Source organism: Quercus robur, chromosome 2 (assembly GCF_932294415.1).
Source record: "Quercus robur chromosome 2, dhQueRobu3.1, whole genome shotgun sequence".
NCBI classification, from domain to species: domain Eukaryota; kingdom Viridiplantae; phylum Streptophyta; class Magnoliopsida; order Fagales; family Fagaceae; genus Quercus; species Quercus robur.
Window position 1 is genome coordinate 26,442,616 of NC_065535.1, and position 19,524 is coordinate 26,462,139.

The 19,524-nt window shown below is 36.7% G+C and overlaps 1 protein-coding gene across 5 annotated transcripts in view; it reads right to left on the minus strand.

Annotated features, from left to right (window-relative positions):
- LOC126713086 (uncharacterized) overlaps positions 1–19,139 on the minus strand; it is a 94,870-nt gene extending 75,731 nt beyond the window's left edge. The window contains exons 1-4 of one of the 5 annotated variants that reach the window (XM_050412737.1): positions 18,756–19,134; positions 15,658–15,884; positions 12,875–13,132; positions 5,821–6,384 (exon numbers count right to left, since the gene is read on the minus strand). In XM_050412737.1, coding sequence (XP_050268694.1) covers positions 6,079–6,384; positions 12,875–13,132; positions 15,658–15,884; positions 18,756–19,134 — 1,170 coding nt within the window. In that variant the 3' untranslated portion in view covers positions 5,821–6,078. Of the gene's footprint in view, positions 1–5,820; positions 6,385–12,874; positions 13,133–15,657; positions 15,885–18,755 lie in introns of those variants that run through there. The other 4 variants (XM_050412738.1, XM_050412739.1, XM_050412735.1 and 1 more) reach the window with 4 other exon arrangements.
- Positions 19,140–19,524: the final 385 nt, after the last annotated feature.

The following is a 19,524-nucleotide window of genomic DNA, read 5'->3' on the forward strand; positions in this document are numbered from 1 at the left end:
TAGCTAACTACAATATGAAATCCAAAAGTAAGATGAATATTAAGATGAAGTGAATATTTAATTATTCCCATTCTAAGGTTCTTATAACCATCATCCTAAATTCCTAATCATCATCATTCATTTCATCATCTATGTAGACATTATATATTTGTATATTAGAGTTGTAAAAGATATCAAGATACAATTTCACACTCAACTATTCAAGTTATACCACTCAGCAACAATTAAAGAGTATACTCAAAAAAATAATCAATCTATATACAAATACAAGCATAACTGATAAAATTATATATAAAAAAAATATTTTAGTAATATTAGAACACAAATTAGTGTAATGATCAAACAAATTTAACAATATTATAGCTTAAAATGCAGCAAAGCCAAGTCAAATTCTTCATTTAAAAATGATGAAACATTCTTTCATTTTGATTACAAGTGAACTAGAAACTAGAAAACATTTGCTTAGGTTGACATAATTTTATAAAATAAAAAATAAAAAGTCATAGCATCACAACATGAAAAAATAAAAATCCTTTAAGCTTCATCAAAACAAAAAATTTATCCAAAAAAAAAAAAAAAAACAAAAAAATTATGTTTTTGGTAGGATCGGTAGGATCGGTAGAATCCCATATGATCCTACGATCCTATACGATCCTACACGATCCTACGTACGATCCTACCATATTTACGATCCTAGTGCGATTCTAATCGTTTTGGTGAGGTGGGATTGTAAAATCATGCGATCCTACGATCCAGATTGCGATTTTGACAACCATAGCTAAGAGGACATGAACAGATGAGATTCAAGCAACTAGAGCAAAAGTCTCTTCATAATCAATCTCATACTCCTGTGTAAAACCTTTTGCAACAAGACGAGTTTTATATCGCTCAATGGACCCATCAGAGCAAGTCTTGATCTTGTAGATTCACTTACAACCAACCACAGATTTCCTAGGGGGAAGAGTCACCAAAACTTCTGCTAACTCATCCAAATTATTCACCTCACCAACCGAAACCATCTTACTTTTACTAACATTAATCTTTAGCCCTATAACTACTGTGAAACAAGTTAGTAACATCCTAATACGAAGAAATTGTTCAACACTAGGGTTACAGAACAAAATGGTATCATCTGCAAATAACAGGTGACATATGCATAACTCATCACCTCCCACACCACGCACCTTAAAACCCCTAATAATACCAGCCTCCTCCATACGCCTAAGCATCCTAGAAAATACTTCCATCACAAGAAGGAATAGCATAGGACTTAAAGGATCCCATTGCCTTAAACCTCTCGAATTAGGAAAGAAACTAGCTGGAGAGCATTAACTAAAACTGAAAACTGGACAGTAGAGATACAAGTATGGATCCATTGTCGCCATCAAACTCCAAAACCCATCCTTTGCCACAAGTAAAGCAAGGCTTCCCAATTTACATGATCATAAGCTTTTTCTATATCCAATTTACAAATTACCCCAGGTATCTTACTACTAATACAATTATCAACACACTCATTTGGAACCAAAACTGAATCCAAAATCTGACGACCCCCCACAAATGCATTTTGAGATTCAGAAATGAGACCATTTAGCACCCCTCTCAATTGGTATGCCACGACCTTAGCCAACATCTTATAGACACTACTCAGTAGACTTATCGGTCTAAAATCTCTAATGTCAGAGGCTTTATGTTTCTTAGAATTAAGAGCAGTAAACGAAGCATTCAAGGACTTCTCAAATTTACCGTAATCATAAGATTCATCAAAGAATGCTAAAATATCACTCTCCATAACCCTCCAACAATGATGGAAAAAGGCCATCGTAAATCCATCAGGTCCTGGGGCTTTGTCCCCCTCCATATCATGCAAAACCCGTAAAATTTCTTCCTTCTTGAATCAAAAAATATCATAAGATTCATCAAAGAATGCTAAAATATCACTCTCCATAACCCTTCAACAATGATGGAAAAAGGCCATCGTAAATCCATCAGGTCTTGGGGCTTTGTCTCCATTCAAGCAAACCACTCTCCACTTCCCCAATATTATCAAAATTCAAATCATCCACCACAGGTCGCCATGTTTCTATCTCCTTATATAACTTTTGATAAAAGCCCACTACTTGAGCAACAACCTTAGCCTCATCTTCATATACCACACCATCCACCTCTAAATTACCTAAATAATTATTTCTTCTATGGTAATTAGCCATCCGATGAAAAAACTTTGAGTTATTATTTCCCTCCTTGAACCATAAAACTCTAGACTTCTGTCTCAATGATATTTCCTCCAATGAAGCCAACCACTTCACCTTTAAAATCACTCTATCCCTTTCCATATTCTCCTCAATTGTGATCCTTGTACTCCCTTCCTTCCCCCTATCTAACTTCACTAACTCCAACAATCTCTTCTTCTTCACTTCTACATTTCCAAACTCTGAATTCCACAAGCGAATATCCTCCTTCAAGGCCTTTAATTTCCTAGCTAACACAAAACTGGGAGTGCCATAGAAAGAATAACAATTCCACCAAAATTGCACCTTTTCCTCAAACCCTCTGTTCTTAACCACATATTCTCAAATCTGAAGGGACTTTTCCCTCTTGCCATTCCTCTTGCCTCTAACAAAATAGGGCTATAATCAAAAATCCGATGTGGTAACACCCACTTAATAACATCAGAGAATTGCTCTTCCCAATCCATAGACACCAATGCACTATCAATCCATGTGTAAGGCCCTCCTTCAAGAGGTAGATCTATCAAGTGCATATCCTCTATGAACTCAAAGAATTTTAACATTGCCTAACTAAAGCAACGACCACCCAATTTCTTGCTAGGAAAGCAGATCACATTAAAATCCCCCAATAACTCCATGGTACATCCCAAGCAACTCTTAACTCCAATCAACTCATCCCACAAGAAGCCTCTCAAACTATTTGCATTCAACCCATAGACCCCTGAACATGCCCATTCAAAACCATCTACCACCCCCTGCCATCTAATAGATATTGAATACAACCCCACCATATCTTCCATTTTTTCCAAAACCCTCCTATCCCACATAACCGGAATCCCACCAAACGTATGATCAGCATCCAAAGCAACCAAGTTCAAATAAGGACAATTCCACCAACCAAAGATCTGCCCATCACTCCCAATTTAGTCTCTAACAAACAAACTGTATCACACTTTTAGTCCCTAAGAAGATTCTTCACTACCAAACGCTTTTCAAAATTATTCAAACCCCAAACATTCTAGGAAATAATTTTCAGCTTCATTTAAAAGTAAAAACTATAAACTCCCAAATTAAGGCACAACGACTAAAACTACTTTCCCTCATAATTAACCGAAGTAACCAAATTCCGCAGTTCCCTGGCACCTTTCACTTTTGTAGTATTCACTTTACTAGCACCAACAGTCCCCCCCCCCTAGCTGCCTCTAATTCCTGCTTAATTTTAAGTAACAAAGTAATACATAGTCGCTCATGTCTATCCACAGATAACCTAGCCAATTTACTAAAAACCCACAAATTCTATATTTAACCCATCGAGATGCCTCCAATCTGCCTTCATCAATCTCCAAAATTCCAACAGCATTGTCCTGCAAAAATGGATCGATTGTGTTTAAAGGTGTACACAGTATAGGATTTCTTGCTCCATACTCTTCAACTTCCCCCAACCCAGCCCATTCAGCACCAGGCAGATCCGAGCCCAAATTTAGCATTGGCGGTGATACCACCAGCTCTAAATTACCCCCTTTTTGTTTGTGCCTCCAACCCCGAAGCCTGTGACTCAATGCTATCACCTACCACCATTGATTCTGTCACTCTCATCCGACCCATCAACTCTCTAACAATATAGAAGATTGAATCAGTCCATAGAATCACCCGATCTAGCAATATCAACAAGCAAGTAAACTCCCGAGTAATTCCCACCAAATCCGATCTCAACCCAAACACCAAACACCCAACAAAGACAATCACTCTACTCGATTGCTTCGATTGACTTGAAGAACATTGCTGAAGAGATAAAACTCTAGTGCGTGACCGTGACGCTACTGCCTTTGAGGATTCTCCTCATTCCCAACAACTCTAGGCAACAAATAGTATAACTAGATGTCCCAAATCCATTTGGAATTCACAATTATCATGGGCTGAAATGATTTCCCCAACCTTTAGCTTGATCTTGAGGTAGGCCCATGTTATTATCATGACTGGGCTTGACTGAACCCTTAATCTATTCTTTTGTTTTTAACACTCCTTGTTCCATCTGGGTATGTGTTGTGAGTGACGTGGTTGATCCAGCCTTTAGTTGGGCTTCAAATAGGCCCATGTTATTGTTCTGACTGGGCTTAACTGAACCCACTGCCTGTTCTGTTGTTTTTAAAACTCCTTGGTCATTTGGGTATGTGTTGTGAGTGACATGGTTGAATAGACTAATTTGTCTATTCTTTTATGGAAACCCCACCGAACCTGCCTCTTATGTCTTTCACTGCACACATCGTTAATCCCCTCCTTAATACTTGGGATTCCCATGATTTTTGCACTTGCTTTCCTTTTGATTTTGAATCAAATCATAACAGCAATCTTGTTTGAAAATTTTCCACTAATTTCGGGTGAATTTTAATGCTCTAAACCTTCCCCTCACCGCTGCTCATCAGTTTCCCCTCCGAAAATTTTTTCTTGTTCCTTTCCTTCTCGTCACGTACTGATTTCACTAGATTTTGTACAACTAATGAAAGATCTTCAATAATACTTTTTCCCTTGTCAATGGCAAGAGGCCTAGAATCCGAAGCCATAAAAGTCTTTTGCTTCTCTCCTTTAATCATTGTTGCAAAAGAACGAGAAACATTCACAATAGATTGCAGCTGCTTGTGCATCCCATCTAAGATTTTCATTGGTTTTTTGGGTGTTATTAAACCGACACATCACCTTTCCTTCGGGTATGATCATTAATTTCCTATGACCCCCAACCTTAAGTTTAGTCACGACTATATAATTTCCAAAAGCATTAGAACACTTCTGGAATGTATACGCAATATCACCCTCTCTGAACGTAAAGAAATGTCTAGAATTACGATCTAACACCGTTTGCTCCAATTTTGACAGCAACCAATGACAAGATTTTTTTCCCCATACAAACTGATCTCGAATAATACTTACCCCTCTCAAAAATGCGTAACTCAAAAATGGTTCCCCCTTCCTCCACCACCACTTGAAAAAACTTAGCTTCAATTGAAAATTTGCAAAAACTCCCCATCAAAACGCAACAGCAAAACAAGAAGAAAATCTATGGTTGATCCGAGGTAGCCGGGCCTCGTTTATGGCTAATTCTAGGTAGCCAAGCCTAGGGAGAGATTTTATTCTTAGGTGAAACTCTACTCATCTGAAGATTTCAGTCTTCCAAACATAAACAAATACTCTCACATATGTGAAATGAAAGAAACATACCATCTAAATTGTTACTGCTTCATTAGACTTTCTCACTCTAAATCACCTTGTAAGAATGCTTAATCTCACAATGAGTTCATTACGATGCATATTGATAAATTACCAATTGTCTTAAAAACTAAACCGTAAAAAAATAGTGAATTTAATCACTTAATTATTATTCTAATACTCCCAAACACATGCAATTTTTAACTTTTTAAATACAAGGTAAAGTAGAAACATGGTTCGAACTTAGGACGACGTGCTATGATATCATGATAATTTATTGATTGTCCTAAAAGCTTAATATATTAAGAAACAGTAAACTTAATCACTTAAACATTATTCAAACATATACAAAAGTAAAAGAAATTATAAATTCTAAGAAAACGGAAGATACAGTTCAAATCCATTTATTCCTGTCACAATAGTTCTCTTGATGATTAGTTTCAAAACATTAATATACATTCGGCTACTCAGCCATATCCAGAAGACATTTATTTCGTTCCACGTACACAGACTAGTTTCAAAACATTAATTTACATTCGGCTACCCAGCCATACCGAGAAGACATTTATTTCGTTCCACACAGACTTCAAGGCATTTCAAATGGATAAACCAATAAGATAATTGGAAGGACTTACTGAATGATACCTTATGGTATCAGCACAACGGATCCAGTAGTCTTCCTACTTTCAAGGTCTACATGTGCCTGAGCCGCCTGAGACAAAGGGTAGGTATGATTTACTCGAACTCGCAAGACACCAGATTCGACATTAGCAAATACCTCCCCAGCAGTTGCCAGTAGCTCATCCCGAGTTGCAGTGTATTGCATGAGGGAAGGCCTGGTCAAGAACAGGGATTTCGCAGCAAGAGCTGACAATGGAAGTGGATCTGGTGTACCTGATGACTGACCAAAATTCACCATATACCCACGAGGCTTTAAGCATGCCAATGATCCCTGGATATATTAACTTCCGAATAAGAAACTTCTTACCAGCACATAACAAACAAATTAGAACAGCTAACCAAAGCTATGACGTACCAGCTTCAGTAGATTCAAGTTAAGGTTTGGGAACATTAAATTTAAGCTTGATTATTTACTGATTATTCGTATTCGAGCTTGGTTTTATTATGTGGAATGGCAGAACTTGATTCAGTGATTACCATACATGTTTCATAATCTTTCAAACCTTACTTGAAATAGTAATATCTGAGTTTGACATGTCTAGCTTAGAATTGAGAAATGCCAAGGTAACAATAGGGGAGAGCTGACTGTAAACAGTATGACTTTTTTTCAAGTATGATGCGTTGATACTCCAAACCCTTAATAAAATTAAGTTTAAAAGTAATGTTGTATTAGTGTAAGAGTAAGAGTAAATTGGTCATAGTGTATTTATTCACAAAACTATAAATAATGTCTATTAGGGCTAATGATATTTATTAATCCTAAGAATAATTTACCAAAAAATGGGTTACATGGTATTAGAGCCATGCAAACTGTGGAACCGCTGTCACCGTTAATCAACCAGTGTCAACAACCAAGACATCACTGCAACCACTGTACCATTGTGACTATCACCGCATTTGACCTCTGCTGTGAGCACAATTGATCCTTGTCACAACCACGACCTTAATCAACCTCAACAACCCAATTTTACCATTGCGATCATAGTTCAGCACCACAACTCCCAATTGCAACCACCCACAGTCAATTTCTGTTGATGGTGATAATTCCTTAGACCTGATTTCGACATTCTCAACACCAAAATAGTTGGTTCATTTAAACCATGACTGGTTAATTTTGTCACCCTGAGAAGACGTCATCTGCTGGTACAAACTCAGTATGCCGTCAATAAGACATCATCAATGATTCACTCCACTGCAACCAAGGGTTGAGTCTCGGTGAGTAATCCAACCCATATCACTTACTTAATATGTTTCTCATTTCTTTTATCTCAGCTGTGTTATTGGAAAGTTCTTTGTGCTGTTAATCGACTCAATTTATTTAGGTCTCTTTAATCTCTTGAATTAATGAATCTGTTTTCTCTGGTTATGAAATTGTGAGGTTTTTTTTTTTTTTTTTTTTTTTTGGTTAGTTAAATTTCTTTTAGTTGGGTTACATGTTCAGTGGTTGTGATGGAATCAAAGAAAGAATTGGACTCTGGTTTGCTTTTTCCCCTGAACTGTTTTCAACGACCTCAATTAAATTAAGTAATAATAATTATGCTCAGCAGGCAAAGTCAATAAAAGTATTTTTATTTGGTAAAAAAATATTCCATTACTTGGTTGGACTTCAAAACCAATTAGATGAACACGGGTTGTAGCTTATGGAAAAGTATTCAGACTGGTTGGGACAGATTCCTGCAATATGTGTGTTTCGAAGTAGGGGGACAGTGAACAAGTGAGACTTTGGCAGGACAAGTGATGTGGGAATTTTTTTTTTCTGAATCCAGATGTAAATGCTTGCATAGTAGCTAGAGATGCCGCTGTTCATTCAGCTTTGGTTGATGGGAGGGGCAGAGTTGGAATGTGAGATTTCACAGAGGTTTTAATGATTTGGAGTTGGAGCAAGTGCATTCTATCCTAGATCTTTTATCCACCAATTCCCCTAGGGGGTGTGATAAAATGAGAAGGGGACTAAATGGGAGTAATAGAGTTGTTTGCTCTTTTTATGGGGCCATTCAAGGTACACAAGTCACATCCTTCCCTTGGAAATAGTATCTGGTATGTTAAGGCTCCTAAGCAGGTATCCTTCCCTGTATGGATGGTAGCTTGGGGAAAAATCCTTGTGATAATCTCATAAAGTGATTTTCTCTAGTGGGTTGGTGTTGTATGTGTTGGTGTAGCAGGGAGACAGTTGATCAATTATTGAATCACTGTGATGTAGCATATGTCTTGTGGAGCTGCATCTTCAGAGCTTTCAGGATCAATGGGTGCTACCTAAAAGAATAGTGGACACCCTGTTTGGGTGGAAGAATTGGTTTGGGAAGCACTCATCAGATATTTGGAACATTGCCCCCTTGTGTTTAATGTGGATTTTATGGAATGAACAAAATAGCCGCACTTTTGATGATTAGAACTTTGATTGATCTTGTGTGTGCGGTCTTTCAAGTGGCAAATCTCTTTTATCTTTTAGGCGGACTCCTCCTATGGAGCAGTTGTCAAGCTGTATCTTTTCTGCCATCAATGATTAAGCAAGAATTATGGAGACGTTTTTATAGACTTTTTTATTTTATTTTATTCTTCATTGATTTCAATTTTTTGTTATAAATGTCTAAATTAGATGAACATGTAAAGACAAAATTATATGTAAAGTTAAAAGCGCCTAATATGAATATATATATATAGACAATATTTTTGTTTTGATTTTCCAATGATTTATTTTTAGATAAAACATCAAAATTAAAGTAGATGAATATGTAAAGTTAAAACCGCCTAAAGAGGAATGTAAAGCCAATATATTTATATATTTAATATCGTCAAAAAAATTAAAGGAAAAAATGAATAAGAAAAAGAATAATAATATGGCTAATGACGTGGCAAATAAGGTGGCACAACAAGAGCTTAGCAACAATAAATGCTACCCATTGGCTTTTAAATATATATAAATTAGAGACTTCGAGCCTATTAGTTTGGTGGGGAGCGTGTATAAAATTTTGGCTAAGGTGTTAGCAAATTGCCTAAAAAGGGTTTTGGATCAATTGATCTCAAAATCTCAAAATGGCTTTATAGGTGGTAGACAGATTGGGTTATATGCAAGCTAGACGTTGAAAAAGCTTATAATCATGTGAATTGGGAGGCACTTCTAGATCTGTTAAGAAGGATGGGCTATGGACAGAGATGGTGTAGGTGGATTCGCACTTGTATCTCAACAATTCAATTTTCTGTTTTGGTAAATGGGTCTCCAGCTGATTTTTTTAGAAGTTTGAGGGGATTGAGCCAAGGAGATCCATTATATCCTATGTTGTTTTTTATCATGATGGAAGTCTATAGTAGGATTTTGAAGAAAGTGGAGGGGCTGGTTTAATTAGAGGCTTTAAGGCTAATGGTAGGCGGGGTGATGGAGTTTGTGTTTCAAATATTTTGTTTGCAAATTATACAAGCTTGTTTTGTGATGCTATTGTGGAGAAAATTCTTCATATAAGGATGTTGCTTCTATGCTTTCAAGTTGTCATTGGCTTGAAGGTTAATGTTCACATGAGCAAAATGGTCCCAATTGGGGTGGTAGATAATGTGCATGTTTTAGCAGGGCTTTTGGGGTGTAGGGTTGGGAATCTGCCCATGTCTTATCTTGGCATGCCTGTAGGGGCCTCTCATAAGTCTTCTTCGATTTGGAATCCTATATTCGAGAAATTTGAGGGAAGATTGGCAGGATGGAAAAAGCTGTATTTGTCCAAGCATGGTAGGCTAACTTTAATTAAGAGTACATTATCAAGTCTTCCTACTTACTTCCTATCACTTTTTAACATTCCTACCAGTGTGGCAAATAAGATTGAAAAACTACAAAGGGATTTTCTTTGGGAAGGTATGGGGAGCGAATCTAAATGACATTTGGTAGGATGGGATAAAGTGTGTGTTCCTATGTCCAATGGTGGTTTAGGGATAAGGAAGCTGACTACGTTTAATAAAGCTCTATTAGGAAAACGGCTATGGCATTTTGGGGTTAAGGAGAGTCGTCTTTGGAGGAGGGTGATAACTACGAAGTTTGGGGAAGAATGGGGAGGTGGACTTCTAAGTTGGGCAAGGGTGTTCATGGTTGCGGTTTGTGGAGAGATTTGTATGGGATGTGGTTGTGAGGATTTTAGTCAAAATACTTGGTTTGAGATTAGGGTGGGGAATAGAGTGAGATTCTGGCATGATTGTTGGTGTGGGGTTCAACCTCTTCGAGTGACATTTCCAGTTTTGTATGAGATAGCCATGAATAAAGAGACTTTTGTTGCATTAACCTTGACTAGAAAGAGGGAAGGGGGAAGGTGGACTTGGGATGTGAGGTTTGCCCAAGATTTGAATGATTGGGAGGTGGGTTCTATGGTGGATTTTCTTCATTTTTTGGAGAATAATACCCCTTTAATTGATAATGGGGACTGATTGAGATCGACTTTGAAGAAGAATGGGAACTTTGACATTCGCTTGCACTAAAATGCTTTACAAGACTCCTCCTCTATCACTTTTCCTTGCAAAGGTATTTGGGGAGTGAAGGCACCTAGGTGAGTTTCTTTTTTTGCTTAGACTATGGCTTGGAATAAGATACTCACTAGTGATAATATGAGGAGTAGGGGGTTTGATTTTCTTGATTGGTGTTGCATGTGTCACTGTTGTGGGGAGATTGTGAAATTTGTTGATTCATTGTGAGAAGGTACAACAGTTATGGTGCTTCGTCTTTTGATCTTTTGGGGTGTCCTGGGTCTTACCAAGAACATTGCTTGATCTTCTTTTTGGTTAGAGGAATTGGTTGGGGAAACACTACTCAGATATTTGGAATTAGTACCATTGTGTTTGATGTGGTGCATATGGAGGGAGTGTAATCGCCGTATGTTTAAGGATGTGGATAGTTTTGGAGATCAGTTGTTTGCTTCTTTCAATGGTTTTTGGTTTGATTGTTCTTGGGCTTAGATACTCACATCTTGTGACTCCATCCCTTTGTTCATTGGCTCTCTTCCTTTTTGTAATTTGTTTTCTGTTTGTTTTTTTTTTTTTTTATGTACTTTTTGACTACTTTGTGCTTTTCCAGCATATTGTAGTGTCTTAAATATATTTTTTCTTACCTATCAAAAAAAAAAATATATATATATATATATACATATTTATTTATTTGTAATTCTTTTAGGTTACTCCGTGCTCATTCTTATGTGCACTGAATAGTCTATTCACATAATAAATATCATTACTTACAAAAAATAAAAAATAAAGAAAGAAAGAAAAAGAAATCTCTAATCTTGGCCTAAGAACTTTTAAGTGAGGTTTTTAATCATCTTCGTCAGGTCTCATTATTTGATTCCAGCACAAATATCATAACTTAATCTTTTGATCAATCTACCAAGCTAGTACAGCTGAAGGCATATGAAACCAGAAGTTGTGGTAATAGAGGTTGTGGAGGTCATGATCAATAGGGAGGCCAAAGTAAAGGCAGCACCTTTATAAATGTACTCATTGTGGAGATGAGAATCACAATGTAGATTTTTTTTAGGACCTTTATAGCAAACCTAAAGCTCATCGGTCAGTTTTCAGATAAATAAAATACTTCATAGCCTCTTACACCACTTCAGCAACCAAACTGTCTCTATTCCTGAGAGAGAGCAACGTTGTCTTGTATCTCTACAACCTCATTCCGCTGCATCTTCTTCCACTACCACTCTCACTCAGATAGGGGTCATTGACTTAGGTGCCAATAATCACATGATGGGTGGTAACTCAGGTTTGCTTTCCAACTTCACCACTCTAATCATTCCTGTCATGTCACTTGGGCAAATGGCTCAACCACACACATTTTTGGTTTGGGCATTGCTAATCTTAGCCCCACTCTTTTGTTATCTCATCTTATATGTCCCTAAATTTCCTTTATCTCCTGTCTATTAGTAAGATAACCAAAACTCCTAACTATGCTACAATACTTTTGCCCTCTTCCTGTGTCTTTCAAGATCTCAAGACTGGAAGGAATATGTGTGGTGGGTGTGAAAATTCGGTTGAATTTATTACCTAGACAATGGTGACTTTTGTTGTTTTCAAGCTCTTAAGACCATTTTTCTACAAAGAATAGGAATGGGAGAATTTTTTTTTTTTTTTTGGGATAGGTAATAAGACTTTTTGTTTTATTATTTTTACAAGATATCATGCCATCATGGTATTTAATTTAGATAATTACATTTTTTATACACAATAAACAGGTAGAGAAAAAAAAATTAATATAATAAATATGGTGTGTTCATCTCTACTATCTATCTGGTGATATTATCCTTTTCCTATAAAAGAATAGGGAAAAAAAAAATTAAACTAGTAAAAAGTTACCTATTATGTAATAAGGGTATAACAATAAATTTATACAAATTATCTTTTCTATCCACTCCTTTTTCTTTTTAACCAAATAATATATATATATCTTTACACTTTTCCATCCTTCCTATTTCGTCTATTTATTAAAAAAAAAATAGAATAAAACAAAAAAACTGTCCATCCTAGATTTCTATCCTCTCAACAATACAACCCTAAAAATGAATACTCTACCAAGCAATGGGTTTGCAAAGTTCAATGGTAAAGCAACCTAAATCAAGTTGCAACCTTGGCTACAAATATGAGATGACACAAGGAGCTAACTATGAAAATCATATGTAAATATATCTTAAATGCATCATTTGATGGCACCAATTCAGAAGATGAAGTTATCTCAGTTAAATATCCAAAATTTCTCCAGAAATGAAGGGAGAGTGAGAAGAAAAAAAAGAAGCTAATACCTGGAAGGTATCTTTTCCTACAGCATCATAGACAACATCAACCCCATTGCCTGATGTTATCTCATTGACACGAGCAACAAAATCCTCTTCCTTATAGATTATAACATGGTGGCATCCATCATCCTTGGCTTGAACCGCCTTCTCCTTCGTTGAGACAGTTCCAATGACAGTGGCACCTAGGGCATTAGCCCACTGGCTTAATAGAGAACCAACTCCACCAGCTGCTGCATGAACAAGGATTGTGTGTCCAGGTTCAACCTACACAAGACAATTATTCATATCTAGTAGTTGATGGAAATAAGAATGTTCAAGAGGCAGGGAAAGAGAGCCAATTTTAGCACAATGCCAGGTTTGAAGCGTTCTATTTGTGCAAATTAGGAGAATAGGGGACAAATGCATAGAAATATACTTATATTAACAGTTTTTCAAACCGATAAAAACAGACCTTTTCAGATTCATCATGGTATTGCTGCCAATCCAAATTATTTACACACTACAACAATTCACAAAAAAAATTTTAAAGGGACACAACCCATGTACATGGGATGTATATGAGAGATATGCCAAAATTTATCAACCAAAACCACAAAGATCAATAAATTCAAGTAAATTCAAAAAAGAAAAATGTAAAGTAGCAGCTGTTCGATCATATAATGACTACAGAAACAAACTTCAAATCCAAAATTGATTTTCACATAAAGATAAATAAACTCAAGTAAATTTGAAAAAGGAAAATGTAAAGAGGCAATCGTCCAATCATATACTGCTCACAGAGACAAAAGCTTCAAATCCAAAATTGTTTTTTCACACCTCTAGAAGCTTTAAACATTTCTCTCTCCATATACACCACATAAGATGTAGGAATCGCATTATGTATGTTTACATTATGATGATGACCAAATCTACCCCCACCAGCAAGCCAACAATTCAATAGCACATCTTGGCATGATCCACTAAATCTTAAATAATGAAAAGACCACAGCCCAAAATTCTCTAGCAACATTACAACAGAGTTAGTGATCTACAAATTCCCCACTCTTCTTGCGCATACAACACCAATCTACCGCTATTATTTGGCACTTTCTTTTTATGATTAGTAAACAAGTATTTTATTGAAAAGAGACTATTTCATGTACATGGTTGAACACTAAGAATTCTAAAAAATTACAACAGTTAATGTATGGATAAAGATTCTAAAAATCAGCAATGGAGCTGATGTGGTAAAACCCCACGCCCAAGATCAATCAAACAATGATCTAGCAAACAATTCTATCAATTGTGACCTGAAATTTCCATATCCTCAAATGTACGACAATTACATTCCTGTCACAAAGTTTACATCAAACATAACGGGACAATGTTCCAAATATCCAATTAATGCTTGCCTACCCTATTATGCCAACCAAACAAAAGGTCAATGGCCTTTTTACGATGGCAACACTAAAACCCCAAAAGATCAAAAGACAACACTCCACAAATCAAATGCAACACTTCAGTGTAGTCAAACCGACAACAACGACAAACACAACACCACCCTACTAGCATGTTCATTCCTTAATGCATCCTAAAAGGAAAAACCCCGTTCTTTTTCAATCTCCATCTCAACCTATCACTACACTCATGTAGAGGGCAATTAGAATGAAGAAGGTTGAAGAAGGTGGTGACCATCATCCTGTCTTCCAAGAATGGATCAACTAAAGAATCTTTATCTGAAAACCATAAAAGTAAGGAAAGACCAACCTCAACCATTGCTCACCACACCACCACCATGCTAGAACTGAACTCGGCTACCCTCACCTACCTCAAAGTGTATATACTGTGAGAACCGTCTCACCCCGTTCTAATATTCCATAAGCCACTAATGCATATCTATCTTGAGCAATCCCATACAACTCTAGGAAATTCTCCTTTAAAGGAGGTCCCCCACACCAAGAATCGTGCCAAAGCTTAGTAGAAGATTCACCCCCCCCCCCCCCCACCCACCCAACCACCTTCCTTAAAGCAAACAGAGCAATGAAAAGTATTTCACCTTTTCCTTATACACTATTGGAAAGGGTGAGATAATTCCTGATTGGAACACCAACCCCCCCCCCCCCCCCAACATGCTGCCATATTTTGTGTCAATAACCCTTCTCCATAAAGCATCTCTCTCCAAAGCATAATACCACAACCATTTCCCCAACAACTCCTGATTAAAGTGCACTAAATTTCGAATACCTAACCCCCCATTTTGAAGTGGTTCACACACATTCCTCCAACTCACTAGATGCTACTTAAACTCATCTCCCATCCCTCCCCATTAAAAACCTCTTTATAACTTAAAAATCTCTTTGTAACTTTTCAATATGTCTAGCCACACTCACAGGGATAGTAAACAAAGACAAATAGTAGATGGGTAGGCTAGATGACGTGCTCTTAAACAACATAATACACCCCCTCTTAGACAAATACACCTTTTTCCATCCAGCCACCTTTCCAATTTATCCAACACACTATTCCACACAGTTTTCACTTTAAAAGTGGAACCTAAAGGAAGACCCAGATAATTCATGGGTAATTGGGAAACCTTGCTTCTCAAAATACTTGCCAAAGCTTCTATATTCAGTACATCACGAGTGATGCAGAATACATGTTCATAGACAATACCAACTCAATATCTGATGACATTTTATCACAATTTTTATTTATATCAAGGTTTCTAGTCCAAATACTTTAAAGGCTCAATTTAATATAAATTTCAACTTTCTGCAGTATATATTCAGCTGCATCAGTATAGAACCAACCTTGAAGCAACGGCGGAGTAGAAATTGAGCTGTCATACCCTTGAGGATGACAGATGCTGCAACGATAGGATCAATAGAGGAAGGAACAGGCACAACTTTGTTTGCAGGAAGAATCTGCTCTTCAGCATATGCGCCCATTGGACCACCAGCATAAGCTACAAGGTCTCCAACTTGCCTGCCAGTTAGTCCAGGACCCACAGCTGTCACCACCCCAACAGCCTCCATACCTGCATCAGAAACTGGTATTGATAAATTGGTCCCACCTTAGGACCTAACCTCATACAAAATAGGTAAATCCATTCTCGTGCCATTCAAGGAAAAATCTCCAACGTGTACCATAACTATCCCAAGTTAAAGAAACTAACAAAACTCTCTAAAACCACATATGCACTATGGTTGTAAAGAAATCACTATTTGAATAATAGCTTAATTGAAGGAAAGTAATTTCATCACAACAAAATAAGTCTTTTGGTCGAGTTAACAATTTAGTGAGCACTTATACATTATTGGCCCACTTCCTGACAGCTACAGCCTGTAGAACTGATGGTTACTAGCACAGTATTGAGCTGGATTGCCTATGAAAGTCCATAATTCAAGTCTTGGTAACCCCAATTCTGTTAGTTTCATGTGTTGTACACATTTAAGGCACATGATTAGTTTAGTGTTGTCGGAGGCTGAGACATGATTGGAAGTATTTGTATTGACATATTTGTGAGTTCTGCATAAATTTTTGGCCCACATCTTGATAGTTTGAGAAAGAGTGAGTTGATCCAAGTCGAGGGAATGAAAAATAAAAAAGGGTAGAGGAAGGCCAAAAATAATATTAGTAGAAGTAATAAAAAATGACATGTCAATTAAGATAGTAATAGAGAGCATGACTTCAAATAAAATAGAATGAAGGAAAAGAATTTACATGGTCGACCCATTCTAATATGTCGATGATCCATAGCCGACCCAAATTTTGGGACTAAGGCTTTGTTGAGTTGTAGTTATGGTCAATTTTATATTCAGTCACTCTATAATTCCTGCAAATTAAGGGTACTTTGGTAATTTAGCTAAGTCTAGAATTTTCTATGAGATCCTAAGTATCTTAGATATTATTTTCTTTAGTCCAAGTTAGTATTTTATAAGGTATTAGTTTACTAGTCAAACTAGTAATCCTAATACTTCTGGTACAAGAAAGAGTCTTTATATTTGTGTTCAATGTATTCAAAGGAGATTGAGAGTTGATTAGAAGTATTAGGCAAGTTGGCCTTAGGATTTTTCTTCCTCCCTTTATATTCTTTTTTTTTTTTTTTTTTCCTGGTTACTGTTCATGGGCACTGTTTGCAGTACTGTTCACATATTTAAATAATTCAATTTCTTTTTTTCTTTTGTTTTTTTCCTCCTCTTTTCAACCATAAATCCAATCTTTTCTCTCTTGATCCCTCACCCTTCTTCTAAAAAGATTCTAAACCCCAAAATCCACAAATCCTTCTAAAACTTAACCCACCACAACTACACGTCGACAAATTTCTCCAATTTGTCCTACGTCAAAGTATATTAATGAATTCTAAGAATTCTGTCATAGCAATAGTGAATCTATCGTATCCTATCCTTTCACTCAGAAATCTAACTATATTGAACTCCCTCGCCACACACCAAGCCACCTCCGAACTCTGTTGTGAATCTCTCAACTCCTATCAACTACTTACCCTGTCATCATTAGGGTCATATACTCCAATAAAGACCCAATTGAATTTATCCTTCACATTACTCAATAAACATGACATTGAAAACCTCCCCACACACCCACACCTGGATCTATTTTCTCAACCACCTGTTTGCCCCATATTAAGAGCACCGTACCTGCTGTATTTTTTGCTTCAAGTACCATCCAATCTTCAAATGGCTAGCACAAAGACTTCTAACAACACTTGCATACATTTTGACAATTTTGTTTCCTAACCAAAAAACCACATCAGACTTCCATCCATTCAACATGGTTTTTACAACCGCTCATTTCTTAGGATCATTTACACATTATATTCCAAGAAAACAGGTGTAGCTTCATTAGGAATACATCAACAACCCTTCCTTTACTAGTACTCCCACGTCATCCAGCATCATAATTAACTGTATATACCAAATTTTAAAGATCCTTAGCTCCTCTAGGAGTTGGGTTAGTTACCCGCTGCACACTCCCCTCACTTGCTGACTTCCTCTATCTCTCCTCAATTGTGCCAAATAAAGCCATAAACTGTTCTCCAAAGACTCTATAGAAACTCCTAGGAATTTGCTAAATCCCTTAATACTTCTACATTCTCATCACCCATTGAGTAGCCTTCATACCTCCCATTATTTGATTCAAATAAAAAATTTCTTGCCCACTTGTTGATCAATCAATTCTGGCCAATGACTCACATAGTAGAGGACTGGAGCTCCCCCCCCACTATTATTTTCACATACTATCAATGCTCCCCAATCTGGTGAAAGCCAAGGCACCTTCTGGTCCAACAATTGCTCAGACTGTAACATATTTTTCCTCCACCGTATCCTCCACTATAACTTCGTAATTGAGCGTATCCTTTCAAGATTGCTTAGAACTTCACACATTGGGGTTAGCATAACATTCCAAACTCCCATCTCTACCTTCTGGTGATCTATTCTGTATTGGCAACAAAACCCCCTTGGCAGCTGAGCCTTAGGTTGCTTTGACTGGCAGTGATCTTGCAGATGTAGCTTTATCATCGGTCATCAATCAATAGTTACAACGAGGGAGAGGAGATTCAAACTATGGATATGGATGTATCCATTAGAAACACCAGAAGATGCCAACCAATTCACACTCTGTATATCACATATTTTATGTTACACTAACGTGCATCATCGAGAAGGTTCCAGTTAGGGTAAAGTTTAACGACGTCGAATAAGAAATAGCAAACATGTGCCATAACAATCAAACATGAGTCATTAATATTAATCATTAACAAGATCCCAAATCCTAAAGCATTGCACGAATTAAAAGCTAAGATTATAATAATACTCTTAGATTAAAATAATAATAATAATAATAATAATAATAAAGCAAAAGAGAGAAAAAAAAAATGAAAGCAAACCAGGGGTATAGGGCAATGTGGGGGTCTTATAAACTCCTTTGCGGAAATAAACATCGATAAAATTAAGGCCAACGGCCTTATTTTTGACACGAATCTCGCCTTCCTTTGGTTCTTCTAATTCCACATCTTCCCATTTGAGGACTTCCGGACCACCAAGTTCGTGAACTCTAATAGCTTTGACCATTTTTTTGGGTGCTGCTTCTGCAAGTGCTCGCACTGTTTGCGATACTCTTCTGGTACGTGTAGGTGTAAATGGTAGTGGGTTTGGATTTTGATGGAAATGGAGATGGGAAATTTTTGGTTTTATAAGTACCGGTAATAGGCGGTGGAACTGGTGGCACTGGGACTGATGAATTCCTGGTCTTAATAGTAATCCCATTTTATTTTATTTTTCTGCTGATCATGACTTGTAATTTTGTCCTTTTTTATATTTTTTGTCCTGAATATGGACGGAATTAGGGCAATGTGACCATCATGGCAAGTTCAATGCTGCATATTTTCAAATTATATATCACTCTCTTTTTTTTTTAATCAAATAAATAAAAAAATTATATAATTTTGTTGTGTTATGATCCATGCATAATAAAAAAAGAAGTGTTATGTCGCTACAATTACTTTGTTTTGTCTACTTGTAACAACTTATCATTAAAAATTTGTTGTGAATATATTATCGACACAATATTTCTCTGATAAAAATAGTGTTCAAATATGAAATAGTGAAAGTAATGTTGCTCTAATTATAATTATTTGACAAATTGATACATTTTGA